This window comes from Galleria mellonella, unplaced genomic scaffold (genome assembly GCF_026898425.1).
Source record: "Galleria mellonella isolate WM207_F2 unplaced genomic scaffold, CSIRO_AGI_GalMel_v1 utg300, whole genome shotgun sequence".
Lineage (NCBI taxonomy): Eukaryota > Metazoa > Arthropoda > Insecta > Lepidoptera > Pyralidae > Galleria > Galleria mellonella.
In genome coordinates this window covers 3,168,204-3,193,801 of record NW_026442068.1, presented here as the reverse complement: position 1 = coordinate 3,193,801, position 25,598 = coordinate 3,168,204, and the positions used below count along the sequence as shown (strand labels likewise).

The 25,598-nt window shown below is 31.9% G+C and overlaps 1 protein-coding gene across 1 annotated transcript; it reads left to right on the top strand.

Moving 5' to 3' along the window:
• Positions 1–1,364: 1,364 nt before the first annotated feature.
• On the top strand, positions 1,365–25,220 carry LOC113521149 (cytochrome P450 4d2-like). The gene is made up of 11 exons (XM_052895631.1): positions 1,365–1,625; positions 6,760–6,866; positions 7,564–7,654; positions 12,448–12,633; positions 14,981–15,050; positions 17,209–17,405; positions 21,144–21,253; positions 22,174–22,307; positions 22,625–22,725; positions 23,617–23,796; positions 24,996–25,220. Exons 1-11 carry the CDS (start codon positions 1,475–1,477, stop codon positions 25,148–25,150), a joined length of 1,482 nt encoding a protein of 493 aa, XP_052751591.1. The 5' UTR covers positions 1,365–1,474; the 3' UTR covers positions 25,151–25,220.
• Positions 25,221–25,598: the final 378 nt, after the last annotated feature.

Here is a 25,598-nt window from a genome sequence, read left to right as displayed (position 1 = left end):
ATCCTGTCTAATTCACCATCACTTTGCAGGAATGGTGAAAGATATAAAAAATCAAAGTAGATTAATATAGAAACACCGCATTTAACTCCTCGCCCTTATACACGTCTAAGGAACACTGTCAAACTCTAGATGTACAACTAGAGAAACCGCCATTATAAGAGTATATATTCCATCTATTGATGATATTATTGCAATAGCCAACTGTTGTGTGTCTAACAAAATGGCGGGTTTGCCAAAATCCTTGATAACCATCAAGTTTAACGCCTTTATATTACGTTATCATGAGATTTAAAATATCGTTTATATGATCTTTACAATTAACAAACTTGTATTATTGTTTAATCTTATTATCAGTATCAATTATTCGATTACATTGTTATTTTTATTGTTTATTGTTATTTAAAGTCTAATAAATTTTCCTAATAATTTTTGACAATGTTTAGTAATACTACTAATAAGTTTAGTAGTTTATAAGTATAATTGACTAATATTTTTATGAAATAATATTTACTTGAATAATTATTATATTATAATAATTTACTAATTATTACACTAATTAACTAATATTTATTAGTTAATGACTTATTCTTACTACAATTCTTGTTATAAATATAATAATGCTATAATGGCAATTAATTTATGTGTTCTGGAAAAGGACATAAGGTAATTTTATTTCTCGCCAGTGAACATATCGCGGTCACGCGGACGAAGTTACAGGCAAAAGCTAATATTTTTAAGCTAAAATTAATAAAAATACTATGCCGTGTGGTTCCGGTATAGCATGGGTCGCTTGTTCCTTTGCCGTGGGTGTCGTAAGAGGCGAGTAGCGGAGGGCGAGGGATGGGCAACAGCGTCCCTCTTAAAACATCTTCAAAGGCAACTACTGGCAAAACCCAACAAGGAAGAAGCCTATGTTCAGCAGTGGTCAGTTAACGGCCAACATGATAATCGCCACCTGATCGTTAGGAGTTCCGCCAATTGGAAAAAGGATCGAACCGTAATACCATTAGCAAAGATAATATAACACTGTACTAGTATATGACAGCGATCAATCACAGATTATAACAGTTATTAACTAGCAAGGGAGGTAAGGAATTTTTTAATTGGATACCCACAAATATTTTTATCAAGACTTAACTATTTTTATGTTTGTATTAAGTTTGATATAAACGAATTATTCTATTCTAAAAAAAAGCAATCAGACACGAAGTGATGCAAATTTATGGGTAATTAGTCTGCGGTATTAGTTTGCTGATTTTTACATCACCAATCTTGAGAGCTGGTTGACTTCGTTGCTATTTTTGTACTGACCGTACCATATATAATATTTCTATATATAACCAAAAAACAACACACTAGTTTGTTACTATCCATTCTACATTATATGCTTCACTACAATCTTGTTTTATATAAACAATAGGCAGTTGTATATTTGCCAACATATCGAACAGACGTGCACCAGAGCTGACCAAAGATGATCACCCTAATATTATTATTTACTGTGTTATTCGTCATCTTTGTATCATGGATAAATTTACTTATTGACAGACATAAGTTAAAACTAAAAGGCCCGTTTCCTTTACCAATACTTGGTAATGCTCATTTATTTATGGGGAGTGGAGAGGGTAAGTTTATTTTAATTAATTTTATTTTTTTCCTATTTATTTTCAATATTTATCAGAAAAAATTAGTATACTAACTGTATTTTACCTAAATTCTAGATATGTTTTTTTTAATTTTTAATATGTGCGTATCAAATAACAGCATTTAATTTTTACTTGTATAAATATATTTTTTCTTGTTATATATTTATTAAATTGGAACATTTTTTATTTATATATAAATTATATAGCAGGTATATATAATATTTCATAACAAATAAATTTATAATAAACATATAACCAAATTTACAATTATGGAAAACATTAGCAATAATTCATTACTTATTGACTATAATTATATAAAACATCTTACAAGAAAAATCTTTCAAACGTAGATTAAAAAAAAAAGAAAAATCTTTAATGTATATATATAGATATATACAAATAATAAACTCGAGCGACTGACGATAGGTAATAAGTCAGTTGTTTCTCTGTATAATACACATACCGCCAATTTTTCTCAGAAAAATGTTTTTCTTTTTTTTTTTGTACACCGCCATTTGTTTGCTTCCAGTTACAATATAATAATACAGTTATTTTTAGTTAACTATAATCTCATTGCTCAAAAGAATACTTGTATTCTTTTGTGAAATAAATATCTTAAATCGAAAGAAAAATCTTTAATATAGGAGTAAACTTTCGATTAAAACATAATCCTAAAAATTAATCAATCAATCATTTATTTGCACAAACTAAGGTATAGTATTTGTTCCACCATCATAAAGTACACAAATTATTAATTATATAATACATTAATTAAAGATAAAAATTAATTGATTAAGAATTATTAAATATATCACGTAATATTTAAAATTACTTATTATTAATTATTAATTTTATTGTTACTTTTTTATTTAATATTAATTAACTATTCTATAATTATTTTGTTTTAACAATCATTATCATCATCATATCAGCCTTTAACTGTTCACTGCTGATTATAAGTCTCTCCCTTGGGGGTTTTCCTAGTAGTCACCACGCTTGGCAGGCGGTTTAGAAACCGCAGTTTGGTTTTGATGATGTTTTAAGAGGGACACTGTTGCCCCTCTACACCATAAGTTCCTTTAATCGCCTCTTACAATACCCATGGGAAAGGAAGGGGTGGCCTATGCAATGCAGGGACCTACACGGCACATTTTGTTATATAATATGTTTATTACAAGTAAATACCTTTTGTACTAATACTCTTTACATTTGATTTGTCCAAACTAATGTTACAAAGAGAAAATATTTGATACATTTTTTTGTACTGAATATGAAAAAAATCTCGTTTATGTAATTACAGTTGTTTCATATATTTGATTAGTATCTGAGTAAAAAAGATATTAAATGCAATTTGCATCGCAGCATCGATTCATATCTTCATAACCATATATATTACGAACTTATTATTAAGCTTATTATAAAAGCTTACATAATTTTCATAAAGTAAATGTTTAACAATTTATAAACCGGTACAGAAACCTTTCTACGTGTCGTATTAGTAATATTAATATATCAGGGTCAAGTACGACTCCTTGCTTGTGGCAAGGAATGTAAAATTAAAAATAAATTAATCCGTAAAAGTACAAAAGTGGGAAGGTATTTATAGTATCAATGAGTAACATGAGCTGTTGTACTTAATTAAAAAACGTGCGAAGCCGTGGAGAGTCGCTGTAAAAATATACATATACAAAAAAAATGGGATATGTTATTTGAAACTAGATTTTTCCCCAGTACTTGGTAAGCGTAAATTTTAGGATTGAAAAACCAATGAAATAACGATAATCACGATAAAGCATAAATCTTCAGGAACACAACTGTGGAAACCATATTGTTGCAGTAGTTTTTGTGTGATATCGGAACAAACATAGAGACAGATATACACTCAAAATTTCTAAAAAAAAATATTCTTTCTATTGCTCTTATTAAGACCCCATTATTAATCATTTTGTCTTAATTATCTCACATGCACAGACATTATTTAATCACAGTTTTATTATTTTATTAACAGAATTTAGAATTAATAAGAAAATAAAATGCAAAACAAGAAGTAAGATAAAGAATACATAGCGAATAGTTTACCAATCGTTTACCAACAAAATGTCTGTTTAGGTTTCTTTGGATTTCCTACGTCTTAATTAATCCGTAATTGGTTGAAACACAATCCTCGGTATAAAATAATTTACCACACTATTCCTTAACAGAATAGTGTTCGCGCTTCATTTCGCAATACTTAACTTTCCTTTACTTAATTTTTTCTTTATCTAATTTCATATTTTTATATCTGTAAGCTTTGAAAATGGCATGTAAAATGATATGAGTCTTGAAAACTGAAGTAAGTTCTTAAGAATGGTAGCATACGTACCATAGTTTATTACATGAAATATTGCTGACATCGATTTTACTCGTTTACAAAATACCAAATATTAATCACTCGCTGAACTGCTAATGAAATTTGAGTTTAACTTTACAAAATAGCTCTTATTATACGAATATATTATATTGCACACATATATGTGCTCACAAGATAAAAAAATTTGTCCGCAGATTTATCTATCGTGTGAGCAGAGGTTATATTTTAAATATATCCATGTAAATGAGCCTTGAAATTACCTAGGCATCTATTTAGCTATAGATATTGACCTAGTCAATTAACAATTTATAGTTTTTTTTTTTTTTTTTAATTAAAACAAGTATATTTCATGGCAAGCAAGTTTGTTTTTGAAACGTAAGAAACAGGTAATTTGTAATTATAAACTCAATGTTTATATATCGACAATAAGTAGTTCTAACTTGTCCGCTCAACAGTTATGTATAGATAATAAATTTAAAAATTCAAATCTTCAAATAATAATAATAATTAAGTATGATGACTTCAATAGCTACGAGTATATTCGTAATCGATATATTTGTCGACTGTTACAAATTTGTGCCTCCAAAAATTCATTTCCTAGTTCTTCGTAACACAATTTTCTGAGATAAAGGAATTATTAGCACTGGGATCTAACAACCCCATTGCTAACAATATCTTTATGGGTCAACCTCCAAGCGGTTCACCCTGGGTACCATTATGGTTAATTTTTAAGGAATTCGTCCCGATGGACAACTATTAGCTTCCTATATAAAATGTAATTATATAATAAGTATATAAATTATTTTCGATTTAGTGAAAAACATTGATAACCTAATGATGGTGGTGGGGAAAAAGGGATTCTTTGTAATGGGGAGGTTAGTCCCCCTTGCTATCAATATACCCTATCAGGTCGACGTCCACGCGGTTCCCTCTGAAAACCATTGTGCTTAAGTTGACGTTGAATTTGTCATAATGGATTAACTGACCTGCCTTTTCATCCTCACCACTCATTTCTTACTGGTACCCCGCGCGTGTATACCGATAGCGCAGGCGGTGTTACCATTATTACCCATTAAAAAAAACAATATCCTAACTTGAGAATAAAACAATTAGTGTGTCTGTGTGACAGTTATTGTTAATATAAAATCCTCTTCTCTTCTATTAACAAATTATAGGCGGGTAACGTGTAAACTTGTTTGTCGCCTTTTAGTACTGAAACACAAGAAACGACAAAACGATTTCTTTTACTATGTATCGATAGGGCGCGCTAAACGTGTAAACAAGGCATGACACGGGCGAAGTACTGCGTATAATTTATTGACGTCGGAACTATTAAAAAAAACTAGTTTTATCGTCTCCCATGTTTCAGTACTAAAAGGCGACAAACAAGTTTACATGTTTCCCGTCTACAATGTGTTAAGAAGGATAGATTGCAAACTGGCCCCCGGCAAAGGGTTGTTAGTAATGCGGATTACCAGTCCCATTGCTAGCAATATACCCTGTTCTCCTTGGAAACAATCGTGCTGAATTCCAGATGTACTCATCACGATGGACTAACCAACCTGCTTTTTCATTATCACCTATCATCTCTCACTGATGCCCTGCCAGCGTATACCGTTAGCGCAGGCAGGGTTACCATTCCATATCATTCATTAAAAAAAAAAGACCGCGGCAAAGGCATAATTTATTATTATGAACGTAACATGCCCACATTTCTCCAAGCATTTTTTTTAATAGGTGATAACGGTATGATAACCCCACCCACGCTATCGGTATACACCGGCGAGGCACCAATAACGGATGATATGTGAGGATGAAGCAGGTCAATTAGCCTGTCGTGACGAATTCAACAAGAATTGTTCACGATGGTTTCCAAGGGGAACCACGTGGGACTGTCATACTCCATTGCTAACAATCCCTTTTCCCACTCTCCAAGCATTTTGAAATCCAAAATGACAGAAATTGAGGCTACCGCCATATATTTTTTTTATGGGTGATAATGGAATGATAACCCCACCTGCGCTATCGGTATACACGGGCGGGGTACCAGTGAGAAATGACTGGTGAGGATGAAAAGGCAGGTCAGTTAGTCCATTGTGACGAATTCAACGTCTTTTTTTTACAACAAACGATCATGCGGCTTACCTGTTGTTAAGTGACTACCGCCGCCCATGATCACCACAACACCAGCGGCATTGCAGGTGTGCTGCCGGCTTTTTAAAAATGAATATACTCTTTTCTTAAAGGTTATGTTATCGTATCGGTTTGGAAATACTGCTGCTGAAAGTTGATTCCAAAGAATGGTTGTGCGTGGAAGAAAGTGCCTTGAAAAACGCACGGTGGAAGACCGCTACTCGTCCAGATGATTGGAATAAAACTTTAAATCAAATTAAAATTAGTCACGATGGTTTCCAGAGGGAACCGCGTGCACGTCGACCTGATAGGATATATTGATAGCAAGGGGGACTAACCTCCCCATTACAAACAATCCCTTTTCCCTCACCACCATTATTAGGTTGTTATCAGTGTTTTTCACTTAATTGAAAATAATTTATATACTTATTATATAATTACATTTTATATAGGAAGCTAATAGCTCCCTATTAGCTTAAATCTATTATAGATATACCTTAATTTTTTGTCCATTAAATTATCAACACATTTATTTATATAATATCTTATATTTGTGTGTCTTAAATTAAACGTAAATTTAATTTACTTTTAAATTTCCAATCAATTCACTTATCAATATTCTTGTTTCAGAATTCTTGAAATTATTTGTGTATTATACGAAAAAATTTGGAGATGTTTTAAGTATTTACCTACTAACTAAAAGATACATCGTCGTGGTGGATCCCAAAACAATTGAGGTATATTATTGTTCTAGTAACATATCTAAGTATAATGTTGTAGTAGACAGTAACCCGTTTACCATCAGACGTGTATCATATGCTTCTTTACCATCATAATTGTATACAAAAAAAAAAAAACTAGTAACTCCTTTTGAAGGATAACAAATCTAAAAAACAAGCAAGTAATTTGTTTCTAATAACGGAATATACTATTTTATAAATTGACTATAAATTATTTTATAATTTTAATTATTTATAATCAACTGGTGGAATAGTCGTTTAACACACCGTCTCAGCTTCCGAGGAACGCGCGTTCGATTCCCGCATAAAATAAACATGTATATATCTGTTAGAATTGATCTAATATTTTTCTATGCATGTATAATAAATATGTATAGTATACTAAAAAAAAATACATAAGCAGTTGTCATAGTTATTGGGTGCTCATAGTACACATGTTTCAATGGAATTTAATAAAAAAAAAAAAAAACAAAATTATGTCGAAATTATCAAAGAAACGCCTCTAATTAAAACTAGTAACAAATCGGAACATTCAATCAATGAAACGATTTTTTTTTATTTGTAATACTACTATTGATCATCAGCGGACTGTCTCTTGATCAAGTTAACTATTTGTTCGTTTATATTTTGATTAAATTGTATTACACTGTGTAATTTTTCCAGTGGTATTTAAATATACTTTTTTTTTATCTAGCACATCCTCTCCAGCACCGAGTTAATATCAAAAGGCAGATCGTACGAATACCTCAAGCCGTGGCTGGGTGAAGGGCTTCTCACAGCTAATGGTAACTATCAAATCACATCACAAATAATCATTAAAATCGTCATCGCCATACATATTTCTATAATTGGAGTAACAATGGTAATTATTGTATTAAATTATGGAATTAATGCAAATTATTTATTGTTATCGTAGTACCTCAGGTACTATTCTTAATGTATGATGTAATGACAATTAGTTCGATCAATTAATATGAGACGAGCGGCCTATAGGTAATATCAAAGAGGAAATTACTATAGTTTAAATCAAAACTATTTCAAACAATTTTTTTTTTAACTTACAAGCTAAGGGTCCACCTCTTAGAAAGTCATAACTGTCGCCCTAAGACATGAATACCCATGATACTCCCATGCGTTGCCATTCCTGAAGACTAAAAGTGTTATGCCTCTGTGCCTTATAAGTATATTACCATATACCATCCTTCAAACCGAAACACAGCCATGCAAACCCAACGACTTCACGATAGAAGCATGAATGAGACAGAAGTATTCAAGCAGACGACTTCTGTATAAAGTCTCCCTTCTGGTAAATATCTACGTTAAAGTTTACGTTTACAATAATTGCAATATAAACTAAGATCTTCAAATTTATTGTAATGAACCGACGGTCCAATACAGTTATTTTCTAGACTACTAAGTTACTGATAGATAAAGAGTGAACCTTTAACCAGTACATATATATATTCTTTTATATATATATTCTTTATTGCACTTGTAAATTACAATGTTAATGCATTTATAAATATTGTGAGCAAGGGTGGACTTATCTCTGACAGAGATCTCTTCCAGTCAACCCAATGCAGTTAGAAAACATGTTGCTAGCGGGCAGCTGAAGTGCTACAACTATTAATATTTAGTGTACATAAACAAATATACAGTTAAATAAAATATTAAGATACATAATAAAATATTACATAAATACATATACTATAAATAAATATAATATCTACCTACTTATACAATGGATGTTAAAATAAATGAATATACTACTTAGAATAGAAATTTATTTCAATGATTTTAAGGTTTGACAGTTCAATTATAAAAATAAATAAATTGAGATACATATTGCCTGATAAGAAATTTTAATATAATTAATTTTATTATTAGACTACAAATATACTTTTATATCACAGTAACAATATTAAATACAGCAATACTAATAACATTCTGAACCCGGCATTAGAATCACAATAGAATTACGATTTAAAAGAGTATATAAACAAATGTATTTGAATAAAGATTTAAGTCATCACAGTTGACCAACATTGCAAAACTGGATAAAACTTGTGCGTTTCACTTAATAAGGTTAATCAACATTTAGTGCACGCTTCGAGGGACATGCCAAGGTGCACTAACCGGTTAGGACTAAACATAGTCCTATGTAACTTAAGTGAGCGTAGCCAAATATCCATAATTCCGATAAGAAACGATGATTAATTACTTGTGTTTTTTTAAAAACCTGACTCTCTTCTAATCCTTTGTTTCTAGGTTTTGTGTTATATTGTTATTTTTAGCTGTCACTAAATCGCACGACTTAAAGTGATGGTAAAAAAATTTACACTTTTTCTATTTTTTTACTATCACTTTCTAAACCATACTATATTTATATGGTCTTCACATCAGCCTTTAACTGTCCACTGCTGAAAATAAACCTCCCATTAGGGGGTTTTGCCAGTAATTGCTACGATTGGCAGGCGGATTAGTAGCCGCAGATAGGCTTTAGAAATGTTAAATATAATAATGAAATGTCAAGACCATGGTCATATATATATATATATATTTTATACAACTTAATGGCAAACAAGCTGACGGCCCACCTGATGGAAAATGGTAACCGTCGCCTATAGACATGAGCAGTACCATGGACATAACAGAGTATACTGTTTCGCCCATCATATCTCCCATATAATTATGACCCTTGGTAATTAAAAAATGGAAACAGGTAACTTAATTAACTTATTGAACACAATTATACTCGTAACTTAATTTGACGGATATTTATCTTAACAATTTTTTTAATAACTGATACCAGTCTGCATACAAATCTAACGTAACTATTAAATAGTCGTTATGTAATTGTATGCAGAGTATACTAATAAATAAGAAATCACATGTTTGCAATGATCATAAGTGACGGCAATTCAAAAATAAACCTTTGAAGAGGTAAAATTGACATATGAACAATTCAAATATAATAATTTCTTATTTGCTTAGCTATTTTATGAACTGTACACTCAATATTAGTATTTATATTTATGTCTCATTATTTAAAACATATTTGATAAAGAATCGTATGACCAAATCACAAATCAGTTTGACCGTGAAAATATATACTTAATTAATTTGCATTATGCATAAGTACATATCTTACGAATAAGATTGCGAAACAAGGCTCATATAAATAATCAACATATTCATAAACCAATTCCATTCAAAAATATTTTAATATAAAAAAATATACCAATTCGCACATCGCACTAAATTAAGTTATGAAAATTCATGTAAGAACAAATCTCGTTGAAAATACCTTGCTTCGGTTATATATATATATATATATATATATATATATATATATATATATATATATATATATATATATATATATATATATATATATATATAGTCTTTTTTTATAAAACTTGGAATGACAAACAAGCTGATGGCCTACCTTATGGAGAGTTGTAACCGTTACTATAGTCATCACAGAGTAACTACTAAGCTCAAGGTGCCTCCCATGCCTTGCCATACCTGAGGAATATGGCCTTCATATTCTGTAATTTTTTTTATGGTTCGCAGTACAGTATTTAAGGCATCCCGTCCTCACTATTGGATACGAGTGACGATATGCCTATGCAAAAGGTTACATGGTGGGCGCAATTTAGACGCAATATTCATATTATGTACTACTATATTCTACCCTTCAAACCGAAACATTGTTGTTTATTTGTGTAATCATACATGAATAATGTATAAAAACGGGTTCCTTCAAGAAGTTTGTATCAATGTTTAAACGCGTAAATAAATTTGTGCTCTTGACAGACACAAAATCATTTAATGATTTTCCTGCAATAAAAGACAAGATAATATTGTTATCAGTTTATTAAGAAGGAACTATGAATTTTCATTCAAATTAAATAATACGGTTTTATCGGGTTTATTACATTTTTCAGTCAGGTCAGGATTAGAAATCTGATAAACGCGATAAAACCGTATTAAGTTATTTAATTTATATGCGTAACAATCGCGAAAACATACGAAAACATTATGTATTTCCACTTACCATACAAATAATCAGACACATCTTCTTTCGATGGAATGTATCTCTTTACAGAATCATACAAACTCTCTCTTTGTACGTTCGCTACAATATTTGTCTTAGTTTGTTCATCTACTTCATCATCAAAAAGTAATAGCTACAGAACAGCTATTTCTTCTGACAATTACCAAAGGTTTGATTAAACTTGCTCAGGGCTACTTTGGAAATCTCTTTATTAACAGTTTCATATTCCTTAAGTCTTTTTAAAAAGCGCAAATCATGATTTGGTGCCTTGATCGCCAGACTACTTACAAGCCATGATTTTACATATATAACCGCAATGAATAAACAAATGTCTTGAAGGGCTCAATTATCCTTAGCGCTAATTTTGAATTAAGATTGCAACAGACATATTTTCAAAGAGTAAATGGCTCTAGCCACCCACCTGGCTTGATTCCACTCTATCTTTTCTACTCTGTGTGCGAATGCGTTGAATAGACGATTTATTTATCGGGAAATCATCACAGCTTTTACAGCCTGAAGTATATAGACAGAGTCCCTTATGCTCAATTGACATCTATCTAAAGCGGCAACTAACTTAGGAGTGATGAAGTCTTTTCTTCCTCTTTTTGAAGTTGTTACAGAACTTACCATTTGAGATGTCGATGACAAGGGATCCTGCAAGGCTTTCGTCAGAGCTGGTAGGTTGATTAGGATTTTCTTGCGTTTCGATAAAATCTTCTGTAGTTAAAGATGACGACAAACTTTCAGAACACATTTGCTCTTGTCTTTTTTTCTCCTCTTTTAATTCATTGTCATATTCTTTCTTCTTTCTCGGCTAACTTTTTATCTACTCTCGCTAAACATCTTGGACGCCCTAGATCTCTTTGTTTTTGTAAAAAAAATTTATCTTCTACTTTTATCCATTCCAAAGCATTAGCATGTGCTATATCAAATAAATTATCTAAATTGTTTGAAAGTCCTCACGGAGCTTGTAAACATCTTGCGTTTTTTTAAATTTTTTTGTAACTCTCCAGGCACGGTGAAGATCCACAAGTTTTTTTACACAGTTAGGCACAGCTCTAGTAAGGATTCTAGCTTTTTCCCAGAATATAATACACTCTCGAACGGCAAGATTTGCACTTTCATTAACAGTCAATTTATCTTTGCGAATGCTAAAAAAGAGGACTGCAAGAACTTGACGATTAGTCGGTAACTTTGCTTCAGTTATTTGATGGTTCACGTTACTAATTAAGAAAATACTTTTTTATTTATATATATATATATATATATATATATATATATATATATATATATACATATACATATATATATATATATATATATATATATATATACATGTATGTACTCTAAACTATAGGTACTCTAGAATAAAATAGAGAGCTAGAATTTCAAACTTCTATATTATCCCCAACGAATGTCATTGACCCTAGATAGTAATATCAATGTTACAGTTAATAATAATACAAATATGTTCTGTTTAATAATTGTTCTGACATCGTATTATCTGGTGTTACATAGGAGATAGATGGAAGACTCATCGCAAGTTCCTGACCCCGACGTTGCACTTCAACATCCTACAAAATTTCTTACCGGTATTCTTCAAGAACGAGCGAATCCTGCGCAAGAAATTGGGAAAAATTGCGGACGGAAGCGACATCGACTTGTTCCCACTGGTTGCTTTGGCAGCTCTTGACAATGTTACAGGTGAAATTATTATTATATTCCTACCTACTAGTTTTTTTGTTAATGAATAAAAATGGAATGATTACCCGCCTGTTTCACTAACGGGCTGTCAATGATAACTAATAGGATAGACGAGAATGAAATAAAGTCAATTAGCACATCAGTTGAACGTCGACTCACGTGATAACAAGTGGCAACCCTTAAGATCTGAGACCGAATAAACTGATACTCAAGAAAACTATCATGCGTTGCCGTTCCTTTGGACTTGAATATTATGCATCCATAGTCACTACGAAACTCAGTATTTTCACCGTCATATAGGTACCTACTTCCCTTTAAATCGAAACCGTTCCTTATTCATATGTGAGACATAGTCACAGTCATTTACAAAATTAATATAAAAACAATAAATAACACATTTTTTTCTGATATGTTCTTTCCAATGATACTCGTATTATCTCAATGTAAGTAATAATTCCCTACTTCGTATAGTTAGAATATATAAATAGAACATCGAGTCTCAAAAGCGGGTCATCTTTTTGACTCGTTTTTTTTATCAGTGTTCTATACACTTACACATAGAATGTATCTTGACATATTATTTAATAAATAAAATAAATTAAAAAGATGCAGAAATTATAAGACAAAATAAATATGGAAGTTAAAAAGGAATCACTCAACTATTTATCACGCAAAGTTGTATGAAAAAGTTGACCCACTTTTCTCGAAGCATTTGTATGAAGACACTCTATCTTTATAATCTAAGTTCGTGTACTAATAAAACCAGTTTATAGGAAAAACGAGAGGAACGAGGTTATTTAAGATCACCCCAAGCTTATGATGATGACAACTACTGATTTATCATTAAGCCTGTATAGAATTTTATTTGAATCAAATGATACCAGTCTGCCTATTTTTCTTTAACAAAGTTATATAATGATAATCATAAAAATTGGTATAGGTAAATTCTAATCGTATCTAACACTAATAACACGCTATCTGCTGTCTCTCAGACATAATAGTATTAAACAGATATTATTAGTTAGTATTACTATTAATAAATTTTTACATAACGTTATAGATATTTTTTTTATATACGAGTATTATCACGTTAAACATACGGATAAACAAGAAACAAATCAAACCTGAAATACCTGAAATACTACCAAGAAATATCTGTCATTTGTTACGGTATTTTTTTTAATAATGTACTCAACATCGATTCTATTGTGTATTCTAGTGTCTAAAACTTGTATAATATACAATACTAGAGCTAGATTTAAGAGGAGCAACCCTGATAATTGCTCAGAACGAAAAAAATTATGAGCGGAAAATTGAGACAGAGCGGCTCCGCTTATCCCGCGCACGCTTGCGTCACACGTTACTCTTATAAGAAACTTATTTAGAGAAAGAAAGTATTTTATTCAAATAACCTTAAATTTGAGAATTTTTTTAATAGTCATTTTTATCCTTCCACCGCCCATTCGCAATGCAAGAGCTAAAGAGAACAAACAAACTGACCTGTCGCTTTTTTAAAAAACTAGATTTTTCTAAATTAAGTTTTTGCTGGACTGATGTATCTTCAACGCTGATTTTCAGATTGCACTTATACAGGGCACCGTTTTATAATCAAATGTTTAAATATACGACATATGGTTGTTATAAAAAAAAATAAGTAAATAAATATATAGATAGTAACTTAAAAAACTACTGTAGTGACAAATTAAACAAAAAGAAAAACGTTACAAGTGAATTACAATTTACAAGTGCATCCAAGAGTAGTTTCTGTTTATGTAAGATATTCTTTTTTATTATTTTTTTAAAATGTAATGGCGTTTAAGTAATTTTAAAATGTAATGTGTCATTATCAAAAACTACTAACGTTTCCCCGGAGTTAACTATTGCAATTATTAATACTGAAATTGAAGTCATTAGGATAGCGTTCGTCGAGTAAAATTTAGTGGCAGATCTTGCGTTTGTATGAAAATGTGATGCCATCTCTACATCGTACATTCATCCATCAGACCTAACTGATCGTTCAACTCACCACATTTAAAGAACTACTTTGGGATAAATTTTTGACAATGTAGAATTATGGTTTCTTGATTTTTGATAGGTCGTGATTTGGGACAGATTCGTATCATGTTGGACTATTGGCCCATAGTGAGGTCCCGACAGAGTTTCCGATATCAAACTAGCTTGCGCAAGAGGCGCACTATACGACAGAATTGATAAACAGTTGGAAATTAAATTTAATATTTACATTATTTCTTAATTAAAGTAAATTCCATTAAAACAAATATTTCTTAGTTTCTAAAAGAAATAGTTTTATGTAAGTAATAGGTAGACATTCATTTACTGTTTACAGAATCAATCATGGGGGTGCCCGTCAATGCTCAAACGGATACAGAATCGAAATACGTCAAAGCTATAGAGAGGTAAGTAAAAATTGTATTACGTATGAATAGAATACAGAAGAAACTCCGAAAAGCCTTCGATGCGATGCTTTGAGATGCATGCATTTTATTGTATTGCATAACTTTACAAAACTCTAATGTTAATCATAAAAAAATAATAATGCTCATGTTATTCTCATGAAGAATTAATAATATAAAATTAATTGTTATACATTATAATTGTTTTACACACATACTCGTACATACATATATTTTATGCCTGCCTCCAATTGGGATAGGCAAAAACAGTTGCTTTTATTGGGTGGAATTTTTATTGCTGTTTTTATAATATATAATAATATCGATGTATGTACCTACCTATTTATTATATCTGGGCATACTGGACCAAAATTACCAATTGACGTGTCGTTCTCACTTTTTGCCTTAGGTCAAAATGACTTTACTTAAGTAGGTTGTGTACTAAGCTATATAAGTTAATATAGTTTTTTTAACTATCCCACAGGAACTCTTTAATTTTTCGTGATTAAAAGTACCACTATGCAAAATTTCGTTTTAATCGGTCCAAAACTTTTGGATATTAGCCCATACAAACAGACAAACAGAGAGAACAAAAAAAATTTGAAAAAGTCTATATATATATATATAATGGTAACCATAACCTATATACAGCATCACCCAATACATGACTTCAAAATAATTTGTATTATCTGTCGTATGCATATTATACCTTTATACTGATCTCTTTCAAAAGTTATTTGAAATACTCCTATGTAATTAAATTATAACATTGTATAATCTATTTTATATACATATACATATAAGAACAATGCCATAAGACTAACCAGGCTTTTATCATAATGAGAACGAGCTAATAATCTTTAATACATTGTTTCAATAATTCTATTGTATCTTCTTATTACACGATGAGTATGCATTAAAACAGTTGATTAAGTCCTTCTATATATCCGTAATTATATGTTACCTTAATTAAATGAACTAGCAAACTACTCGCGTGACATGACATATACTGTTGGATTTCTATTTATGCTTGCATTTCATCGTTTTCATCATTCAACCGTTAACTGCTCACTGCTGAACCTAAGCCTTCTCCGTAAAGAGAAGTTTTCTCAGAAGTTACCACACTCAGCAGGCGGGTTGGCAACCGCACATAATCTTTTAGGGATGCTTTAAGAGAGACGCTGCTGCCCATTCTTCTACCAATAAGTTCCTTTAGTAGCATCTTACGACACCCACAGAGAAAGGAGGGGTGGTCTATTCTTTACCGGGACCGCACGACCATGCTTGCATTTACTAATTTGAGAATTCGCTGATTCCGTTTTTTTTTTTAATCAATATTGTATTTATTTGTGGATAAAATGTATCTTGACATATTATCCTCGTTTCGGATTCCATCACGTAAAGAGACTCCGAGCATAGCCCTATCCATAGCCCGCTGAGTAACTTGTAGCTTTTGCATACGGGCAATCTTGTAGGACCACGTTTCGGTTCCGTAAGTCATCACTGGCAACACGCACTGGTTATTTTATATTTTTATATAGAGAATTATATATACAAATGCTATATTAGATAGAGAAGGATATAGGCTACTCTTTATTTCAGTCCGTAAACATATCGCGATCAAGCGTCTAAAAACTAGTAATTTATAAATGTAAAAATGTGTTAAATATGTTTAGAAATTTATTTATTACATATGTGATCATGCTTACGAGTAAATGATTAAACGGTTTTAAATATTATTTTATATATAATACAATTTCGTACACCGATGTACCAGAGGGACTTTGTACAAAAGTCGTTTGCTTGGGTACCTTTGTCCCATTGGTGTTTCTACCGTGAAGCAGTTGTGTTTGCATGACTGTGTTTCGGTCTGAAGGGTGGGATATGGCAGTAAATTTACAGAGCACAGAAGAATAACACCTTAGTCTTCAGGAATGGCAACGCATGGGGGTATCATGGGCGAAACAGTATACTCTATTATGTCCATGAAACTGTTCACGTATATAGGCGATGGTTACCACTTTCCATCAGGTGGGCCGTCAGCTTGTTTGCCATTCTAAGTTGCATAAAAAAAATACTGTAGTCTAACATTCTCAATCAAAGTCAGGAAACACGTCTAGTTTAGTTATGTTGTGAGTATAATTTAAAAATAATTTTTCAGGGTATCTCAAATAGTAGCCGTAAGAATGCGTAACGCATTAGCCGGGATTGAGGCAACTTTCAGACTGTTATCAATGAAGAGGGAACAAGACTCAGGATTGAAAATACTACATGGCCAATCAAATAGTGTGATCGAGACTAGACGCAATGAATTGAAGAAGTTAAATACTAATCGTTTGAGCGACGCTTCAGAATTTGGTAAGCAAAATTTACTATCTTATCTTACTAATACAATAAAATTGTAACTACATGACGTCTGTATGTGGAGATATTTAAGTAAAAATAATATGAATGATCTTAATGACACTAGTAGTGGTCAAAACAATCATCATCGTCATCATTACAATGATAATACCGGCCGTTAACTGTCCATTGCCTAACATTGGCCTCCCCAATAAGGGGAGCAAAAAGAATGATTTTTAGCAATATTATCTACCCATCTATCAATATGTTTGTTTCGGCACAAACTACTGCACCAAAATGAAAGCGGCGTTTCTTTTGTATTCCTGAAAGTCCAATTTAAAATAGCAGTTGTGTTTGCATGGCTGTGTTTCGGTTTGAAGGGTGGGATATGGCAGTGAATTTACAGGGTACAGAGGCATAGCACCTTAGTCCTCAGGAATAGCAACGCATGGGGGGTATCATGAACGAAACAATATACTCTGTTATGTCCATGGTCCTGCTCATGTGTATAGGCAACGGTTACCAATTTTCATCAAATGAACCGTTAGCTTGTTCGCCATTCTAAGTTGCATAAAGAAAAGCATTGCATAAGGGGGAGTTTTCCACTAGTTGCCGTGCTTAGCAGGTGGGTTAGCAACCGCAGTTTGAACCGCAGCTTAAAATATGGTGTACGTTCTATCTTAAGCCACCTATAAGTGGTTTATTTCATTAGTGTTTCTATTTCTGAAACCAAGCGCATTAAAAAGTGAGCAAAAAGCAAGTTTAAGTATTGATATAAAAATAAGCGTCTACACTTTCACACTCATTTCTGAAAAGTTCATTTTCATGGAATTTTTATCGCCAGAAATAAAACCTGGAACCAAAGTAACATAACCACTATTGCGTCAATTTTTAAATATATTTTTAATTCATCAGAAATATTTTACTCATTCTGGCTGTTAACTATTGACGTTTTTCTGTTCTAGTAATGCCAGTTATGCGATCTCCAAATACTAAGATATATACTGTTATAATCGGTTATAGGTCATAAAAGATTCATCACTGTTTTGACCATGTGTTGACGTAAGTCCCTTTATCATGTTGTCTTCGTTGGCTTGGCAGTGACCTAAATATAATAAAAAAGTCATTAAATATTCTCGTACCTATCGTCAGTACTGATCGATAATGTGTACAGCATTCTCCATTTTTATTTTCCTGATAATCTACAAATATTAAAAAATTGCCAAAACCCATCTAACCATTCTGAAATGAGAATTTTAATCCTCTTTACAATAAAGGAATAGGAGGTATGTAATATGTATTTTTCGATGTTTTGACCCAATGTATAATATTAGAATGTATAATATAGACTATAAATAACTTGTTAGATTTACTTAGAGTCGATTATGGAAATAATCCATAGAATCGATTGTTGATTTCTAAACTGTTTGATAACAACTTGTGATAACATAAAAATAAATAGAGGAGAGGGTAATATAAGAAATTCCTAATAGCATCACAAACTGCACATATACTTCGCAAACAATTGCTTATTATTAAAAATGGTATTAGATATCACGATTACTTACAAATCGCAAGATGGATTAAGAGTGTTTATAACAAAGTGTAGTAACGCCGTAATTCTCTGTCAAATTTTAAAAACAATTGAATAATATTTAATGTTTCTGATTAATTAAAACGCTTATTCTACGAATTAAAACGTAAATCACGCAATAATATTCTTGTTAAATTAGAACTGAAAATTTGGTTTTGAATGGCAAAAATGTATTTGAAAAATAACGCAGCAAACGTAATCGTAGTAAATAATTTGTCAGAAAAATTTATACATATTAAATTGTTTTAAAAATTAACAGATAACTATGACGTTGCCACATTTTGGTAAGGAAAATTTATGAACATAGATATTGTATAAAATACTATTATAATTCATAATCTAAGGTAATATGAACGCTCCTTAATACTTTTTTCCGACGAACGATGCCATTTAGCATTTAGTAGCAAAGGACTAGAATAATTCATGATAGAAATTTAAATTACTAAATCGTTCTACAAAGACAGCTCTAACGTCCATTTTAGATAATTTAATTAAAATCAATTATATTGCAATTTTCGGCTATCCTTGTTTGTATTATCGTGATTTGTGTCATTATGTTATGTCCACTTATCATAATTATTATTTTACATAAGTTTTATAATAAAAAAAGATGTCATGATCAATTGGTGTCCAAAGTGTATCACAATTATTACTCATTAAATAATTATATTGCAACTTTCGTATTGAAATAAAATAATAAATTAAAGGCTGTCAAGATTGTTTATAAAATTAAGACCACTGCATGATATTAATTTAAATTAATACATATAATAAAATCGTAATTGGTCGCTGTCTGTACATAGAAGATATACATATAAGAAAAACTATTATAGGGGGACTTTATTAATGCAATGGAATCCAAAACAATGATTTTTATAATTTTTGTCTGTTTATGTTAATCTCAGAAATGGCTTAACCGAATTGAATGCTGTTTTTACTGATGCATTGCGGTTGTGTCCACTTAATATTTAGTGTTTGTTTTATTTCAATCGGTTAAAAAAAATACTCGTATATCAATCTAAAGAATCACATTATTTAAGCATGTGTGTGTTGACAAACCAACACACACATTAAATAATGTGATTCCATGTGGTAGTTCCATGTTTATTTCACTGGATTTGCAGCAATAACGAATTTGTTATTGTTTTGGATATGATTTTAATATGTAAGCAACTGAACTATATAAATTTACAATATTTTGAATATATATGAAACGAGGAGGTGACGTTATAAGTAAAGTATAACGAATGACGTGAATGTGGCTGCTGATTCGAATTCGAATCGTCGCAATTTGCTCCACACTTCACGATACTTGCAGCAACTATAGATTATGCAGTAACACACATATAAAATGATATAAATTAATCGATTAGTTAAATTGGCTGAATCCTTATGAAGGTATTAGGTACGTAATTATCATTTAAGTACATAATACAATGAGGAGTAAGTGATTGCTTAGAGGTCGTAGGGTTAATGCAAGTTAAGCAACCCCGGCCATGGTTCCAACTAGGATAGGTGACCACAATCTGTATTATATGAGATGTAGGCTACTTTTTACCGCGGTCAGTAAATATGTTCCGGTCACGCGGACGAAGTCGAGAGCGAAAGCTAGGATCAAATAAAACTTGACATGTATGCATATTTAATTGTAATGTATTCGTAATTTATAAAGTAACTGTACAAAAGATTTTTTAAAGAGCGTGGACTTTCAGTACAGTACATAAACTTGTCATAAATATTTATATAATTTAATCATAATTAGACATATGGCAATGATGTGTTTTGCTGAATATAGGCTTACCCTCCCCTCTATTGATTATTTTGCCAATAATTACCATGCTTGACACGCGAGTTGACAACCACAAAAAGGTTTTGGTAATGATTTAAAAGGTATGCTTCTACTCATGTCTTGACCATTAAATTTCCTTAGTCGCCTCTTACGACACCCACGGAAAAGGAAAAGGTGATCCATTTTATGCCGGGATCGCATGGCGATATTATTATATGAATATATAGTATATATACGTATAATAATACGGTAATATATAGTAATACGTATATACGAGGTATGTAATACGATATTCATTTATACTTCCACTACCAAAACGAAAAAAGCAGAATTTTAAGACTTATTAATTTTGAATATTATATTATTGAAGGTATCAAAAATAAACACGCTTTCTTGGACCTGTTACTGCTAGCAGAAGTTAACGGTAAACCCATAAAGGATGAACATGTAAGAGAAGAAGTTGATACCTTCATGTTTGAGGTAAGTTTAAAATATTTATATGATGTTAATTCATCATTATACATTAAGATAATAAGTGTGACCTTGTCCAACCTAAACGTTTTTACGAGACTGGTTGAGTCTTTCTTAAAAATTGTCTGGTACTTACCCCATAATACAAGCGAAGCCTAACAAATACATGCCTAAATATACTCTATATTTGCGCCTTTTTTATGGAACCAGCCGTCTCTGACATACGAGTATGATTTGCCCTTGTCTCATTATTACGGGTGATCCAGGATCGCTTGTTTGCATTCCAAAATTTTCAAGACCGAAACCCAATTTTTCAAATTCATGTACGGGCACGAAAAATTATTACTCAACAAGCTATCATCATCATCATCATATCAGCCGTTGACTGCCCACTGCTGAACATAAGCTTTCCCCATAAGATGAGTTTTACCAGTAACTGCCACATTTGGCAGGCGAAATGTTTGAACCCTCTTCAACATTAGTTGCAATATGAGCAACAACGTCCCTACTATGCTGCCCATCCCTCGACCGTTAAGTTCCCTTTATCGCCTCTTACCACGCCACAAGGAATGGCCTATTCTATGTCGGGACCACACGACGGCAACAAGCCATATCAGAGGCTTTTGTATATACCTCACCGAAAAAGCATGAGATCCAACACAAGAAACTATTAGCCTAATATATTATTGACAATGGAGTAAATTTTGGAGAATTATATTACGAATCACCGTGAAAACAAATTTAAAGTAATTTTGACTCAAATACACAATAAGTTCATTTCAAAATGAAACCCATTGCCCCATTATTAGTAGTTTATGCAGTATGTTTTTTTTTTTTTCTCAATTCATTATCAATCATTATGAACATTGTAACTATTTCTTTTCTTAAATTATCAATTACACATTTATAAACTGTGCCTAAAATTTTAGGGGCATGATACCACGACATCTGGTATTGTATTTTGCCTCTATAATATATCCAACCGCGATGACGTCCAACAAAAACTTTTTGATGAACAAAAGCAAATTTTCGGTGACGATTTAGAGAGAGATCCAACATATTCGTAAGTATGAAATATTTTTGCGTATCCTTTGGTCTGGTTTTTATATTGACTTAGTATACCGTACCACGTGGTCTTTATATTCTTCTGAATACATTTCATAATTTTTCACTGGAAATAAAATGGAATATTGTAATTGGTAACTTTTAATGGATCAGACTTTAACTGTCCAATATTAAACATAAGCCTCGCCACGTTTTGCAAGCAGGTTACCAACCGCAGTTTGACTTTGTTAATATTTTAAGAGAGACGTTACTGCCCATTCCTCGACCATTAACACGAAACACGGCAGACTAATTTATTTTTTTTATGTTTTACAGTGAACTTCAACAAATGAAATATTTAGAAATGGTCATCAAAGAATCCCTTCGGCTATACCCATCGGTTCCTTTGATTGAAAGACTTATAACTCGCGATACTGGTAAGAAATACGCTAATACCTAATATATGTATTTTATATACTTATTTCCTTACCATTATTTCATTTCTAGTTATATACCACGGCTAAACAGTACACAAAATATATATCCTATCTATTAAGATGTAATCTACTCACGTACTAAATTTTGTTCAAATCCGTCCAGACGTTTAATTGAACTCATATTTATAATATAATAAGTAGAATAGTAAGATTTGTACATATACTTATCAAGAGCAAAAACTTAAGTACTTTAATACTTTTTTATACATACTTCATGTTGCTAAAGACACAAGGATATTATGAATAGAAATTAATAATATTATATTATTAGAAAAATAACTTCTGATAACTCGGTCCGATGGAATTTGAACTCACGCGTGCCTGCTATCTGAGCCGAGTGTGGTTCCAGTTACACCACAGAAGAAATATTAGTATTTTAATGGATGATAATAAAATGGTACCACCACCTGGTATAAACTGGTAGGCCACAAGTAAAAGATAATAAGGAGTAACCTCTGATCCGAGAAGCGTTTCTTTCAGAAAGGTTATCTAAACTCAGGTTATCTAATAAAAAAAAAGCATTCCCATGACACTTATATTAAAATATTAAACATATTTACGACCAACCATATAGAAATTGTAATAATACATCCATATGGTAAGGTCTAAAAAGTTGCAACTGTGTATTCCAAACTACTTTTAATAATTTCCGCTTCTGGTCGTAAAATAAAAATGCTACCATTATTGCTACACGTCATACGATAGTAATTACTTAATAATTTATCTTTAGTCAAGACAATTCTCCTAATAGCCCTCTCTTGCTTGAATCTAAAAGATATTTACCATAAATATATAATCAATCGACTGTGTACAATTCTCAACCCTTTACAGAAATAGATGGCCTCAAAATACCAGCCAATACGGCGTTGCTTATCGACATATTTCATATGCACCGACATCCTGATTTGTACGAAGACCCCGATGAGTTTAAACCAGAACGTTTCGATCCATCGATTCCCAGAAGTGCGTTCAGTTGGCTGCCATTTAGCGCTGGCCCAAGAAACTGTATTGGTAAGTTTCTACAAGATTGCAATTTACTTATAACTTAATTCTCTATCTTCACGCCTACCCTAAAGGAATTGATAGTAATAGAGACTAGCAGCCCATTACTCACAATATACCCACCTAGATCGACATCCACGCGGCCCTCCTGAAAAGCATCCTGGTTAATTCGTGGTAAATTAATTGCAATGCACCAACTGACTTGTTCTCATCTTCACCTATAATCCTTCACTGTAGCTGCGCCAATATATGAATATAGAGATAGCATAGTTCAAACCGACAAAATTGTTACCTACTAACAAGAAGAGTTTATGTATAATCTCTTTCAATACCAAGACCTAAAACTATACTATAGAATATAATGTAATGAAAAAGTAACCAAATATTACTGAAATTATCACAAAAATACTCTAAATAAATATTTCCCTATAGTAATATCGTGATGATATCAATGAAGATTAACTACGATAGTTTCCAGGATGGACAGCTAACAGAGTATATTGTTAGCGCAGAAGACTAATGACCCCATTAGGTACTAACAATCTCACCCCTGCTGTACTCGAAGCTTAAAAATCCTGATGACGATAGCATTTTCAATACCGTGCGGTACTCGTCCGCACGAGCATGGATCAGCGACAGCACTCACGTTCAAATAAGTTTGCCAACTATTATATAAACCGTACTATAATGATGTAGAATGGACTTTCCCATGATTTATTTCCTTCGTCCTATAATTTCCAGTCCTTTAAACATAGCGTGCAAAAGAATTTAGTGAGCGGACATAGTGCGACCACTCGTTGAGAGTTGAAGGTTCATTGACCATGTCGTCTCTGTGTTCGCTTAGGATGGTGTCGTCATGTCATACTAAAATAAAAAAAAAATTCTTCACTTGAACTAAACACCTAACTAAGAGATACGTTCACAAAAACAATATTCATCATCATCATCACATCTGCCTTTAATTTTCCACTGCCGAACATAAGCCTTCCCCTGGGGGGATTTTATCAGTAGTTGCCACGCTTGGCAGGCGGATTGGCAAACGCAGTTAGGCCTAAGAGATGTTTTAAGAGAGACACTGCTACCCATCCCTCGCCCTCGCTTAGTCGACTCTTACGACACTCACATGAAAGAAAGGGGTGGCCTATTCTATACAGGAACCACACGGCGACCAAAAAAAAATATTATTAACACAAAATTATTGTTTACAGGACAGAAATTCGCTATTTTGGAGATGAAAATTACTTTGGCTGGAATAATCAAGCATTTCAAACTGTTACCCTCCAATATTGAACCAAAATTGACACCAGATCTTATTTTACGCTCCACAAATGGAGTGAAAGTTAAGTTTATGCCGAGAACATAAATTCTTTTTTATAGCAAAAACCCATAAATAAGTTTTGACAATATACTAAAAATAAAAAGTATGTACCGTTTCCCTGTTTTTTCTTTAGTCCTTGAACAAATGCTAATTTAATATAAAATTTTATAAATTATTAGATATATATGAAACAGATTACATATTCTTCCTCTCCTTAGTATTGGTATTATGAAGAATTCGTACTAGAATAGTATAAAAAAAAACCTTTATGGTACAACTTTGTACATCTGTCTGTCACAACAATCTTACTTACACAGTATAATAAACTACACTGTGCCAATGCTATCATTATTATTTTGAAATTTGGAATAGTTTTAAACAGAGGCGAATTATTCTTAAAGCAAACTAGGCACGTGCCCTATGCATGAGATTATAAAAGAGCGTGCACGCAGAATTTTTAATAAAAAATAAAAACAAAATTGTGTCAGTGTTT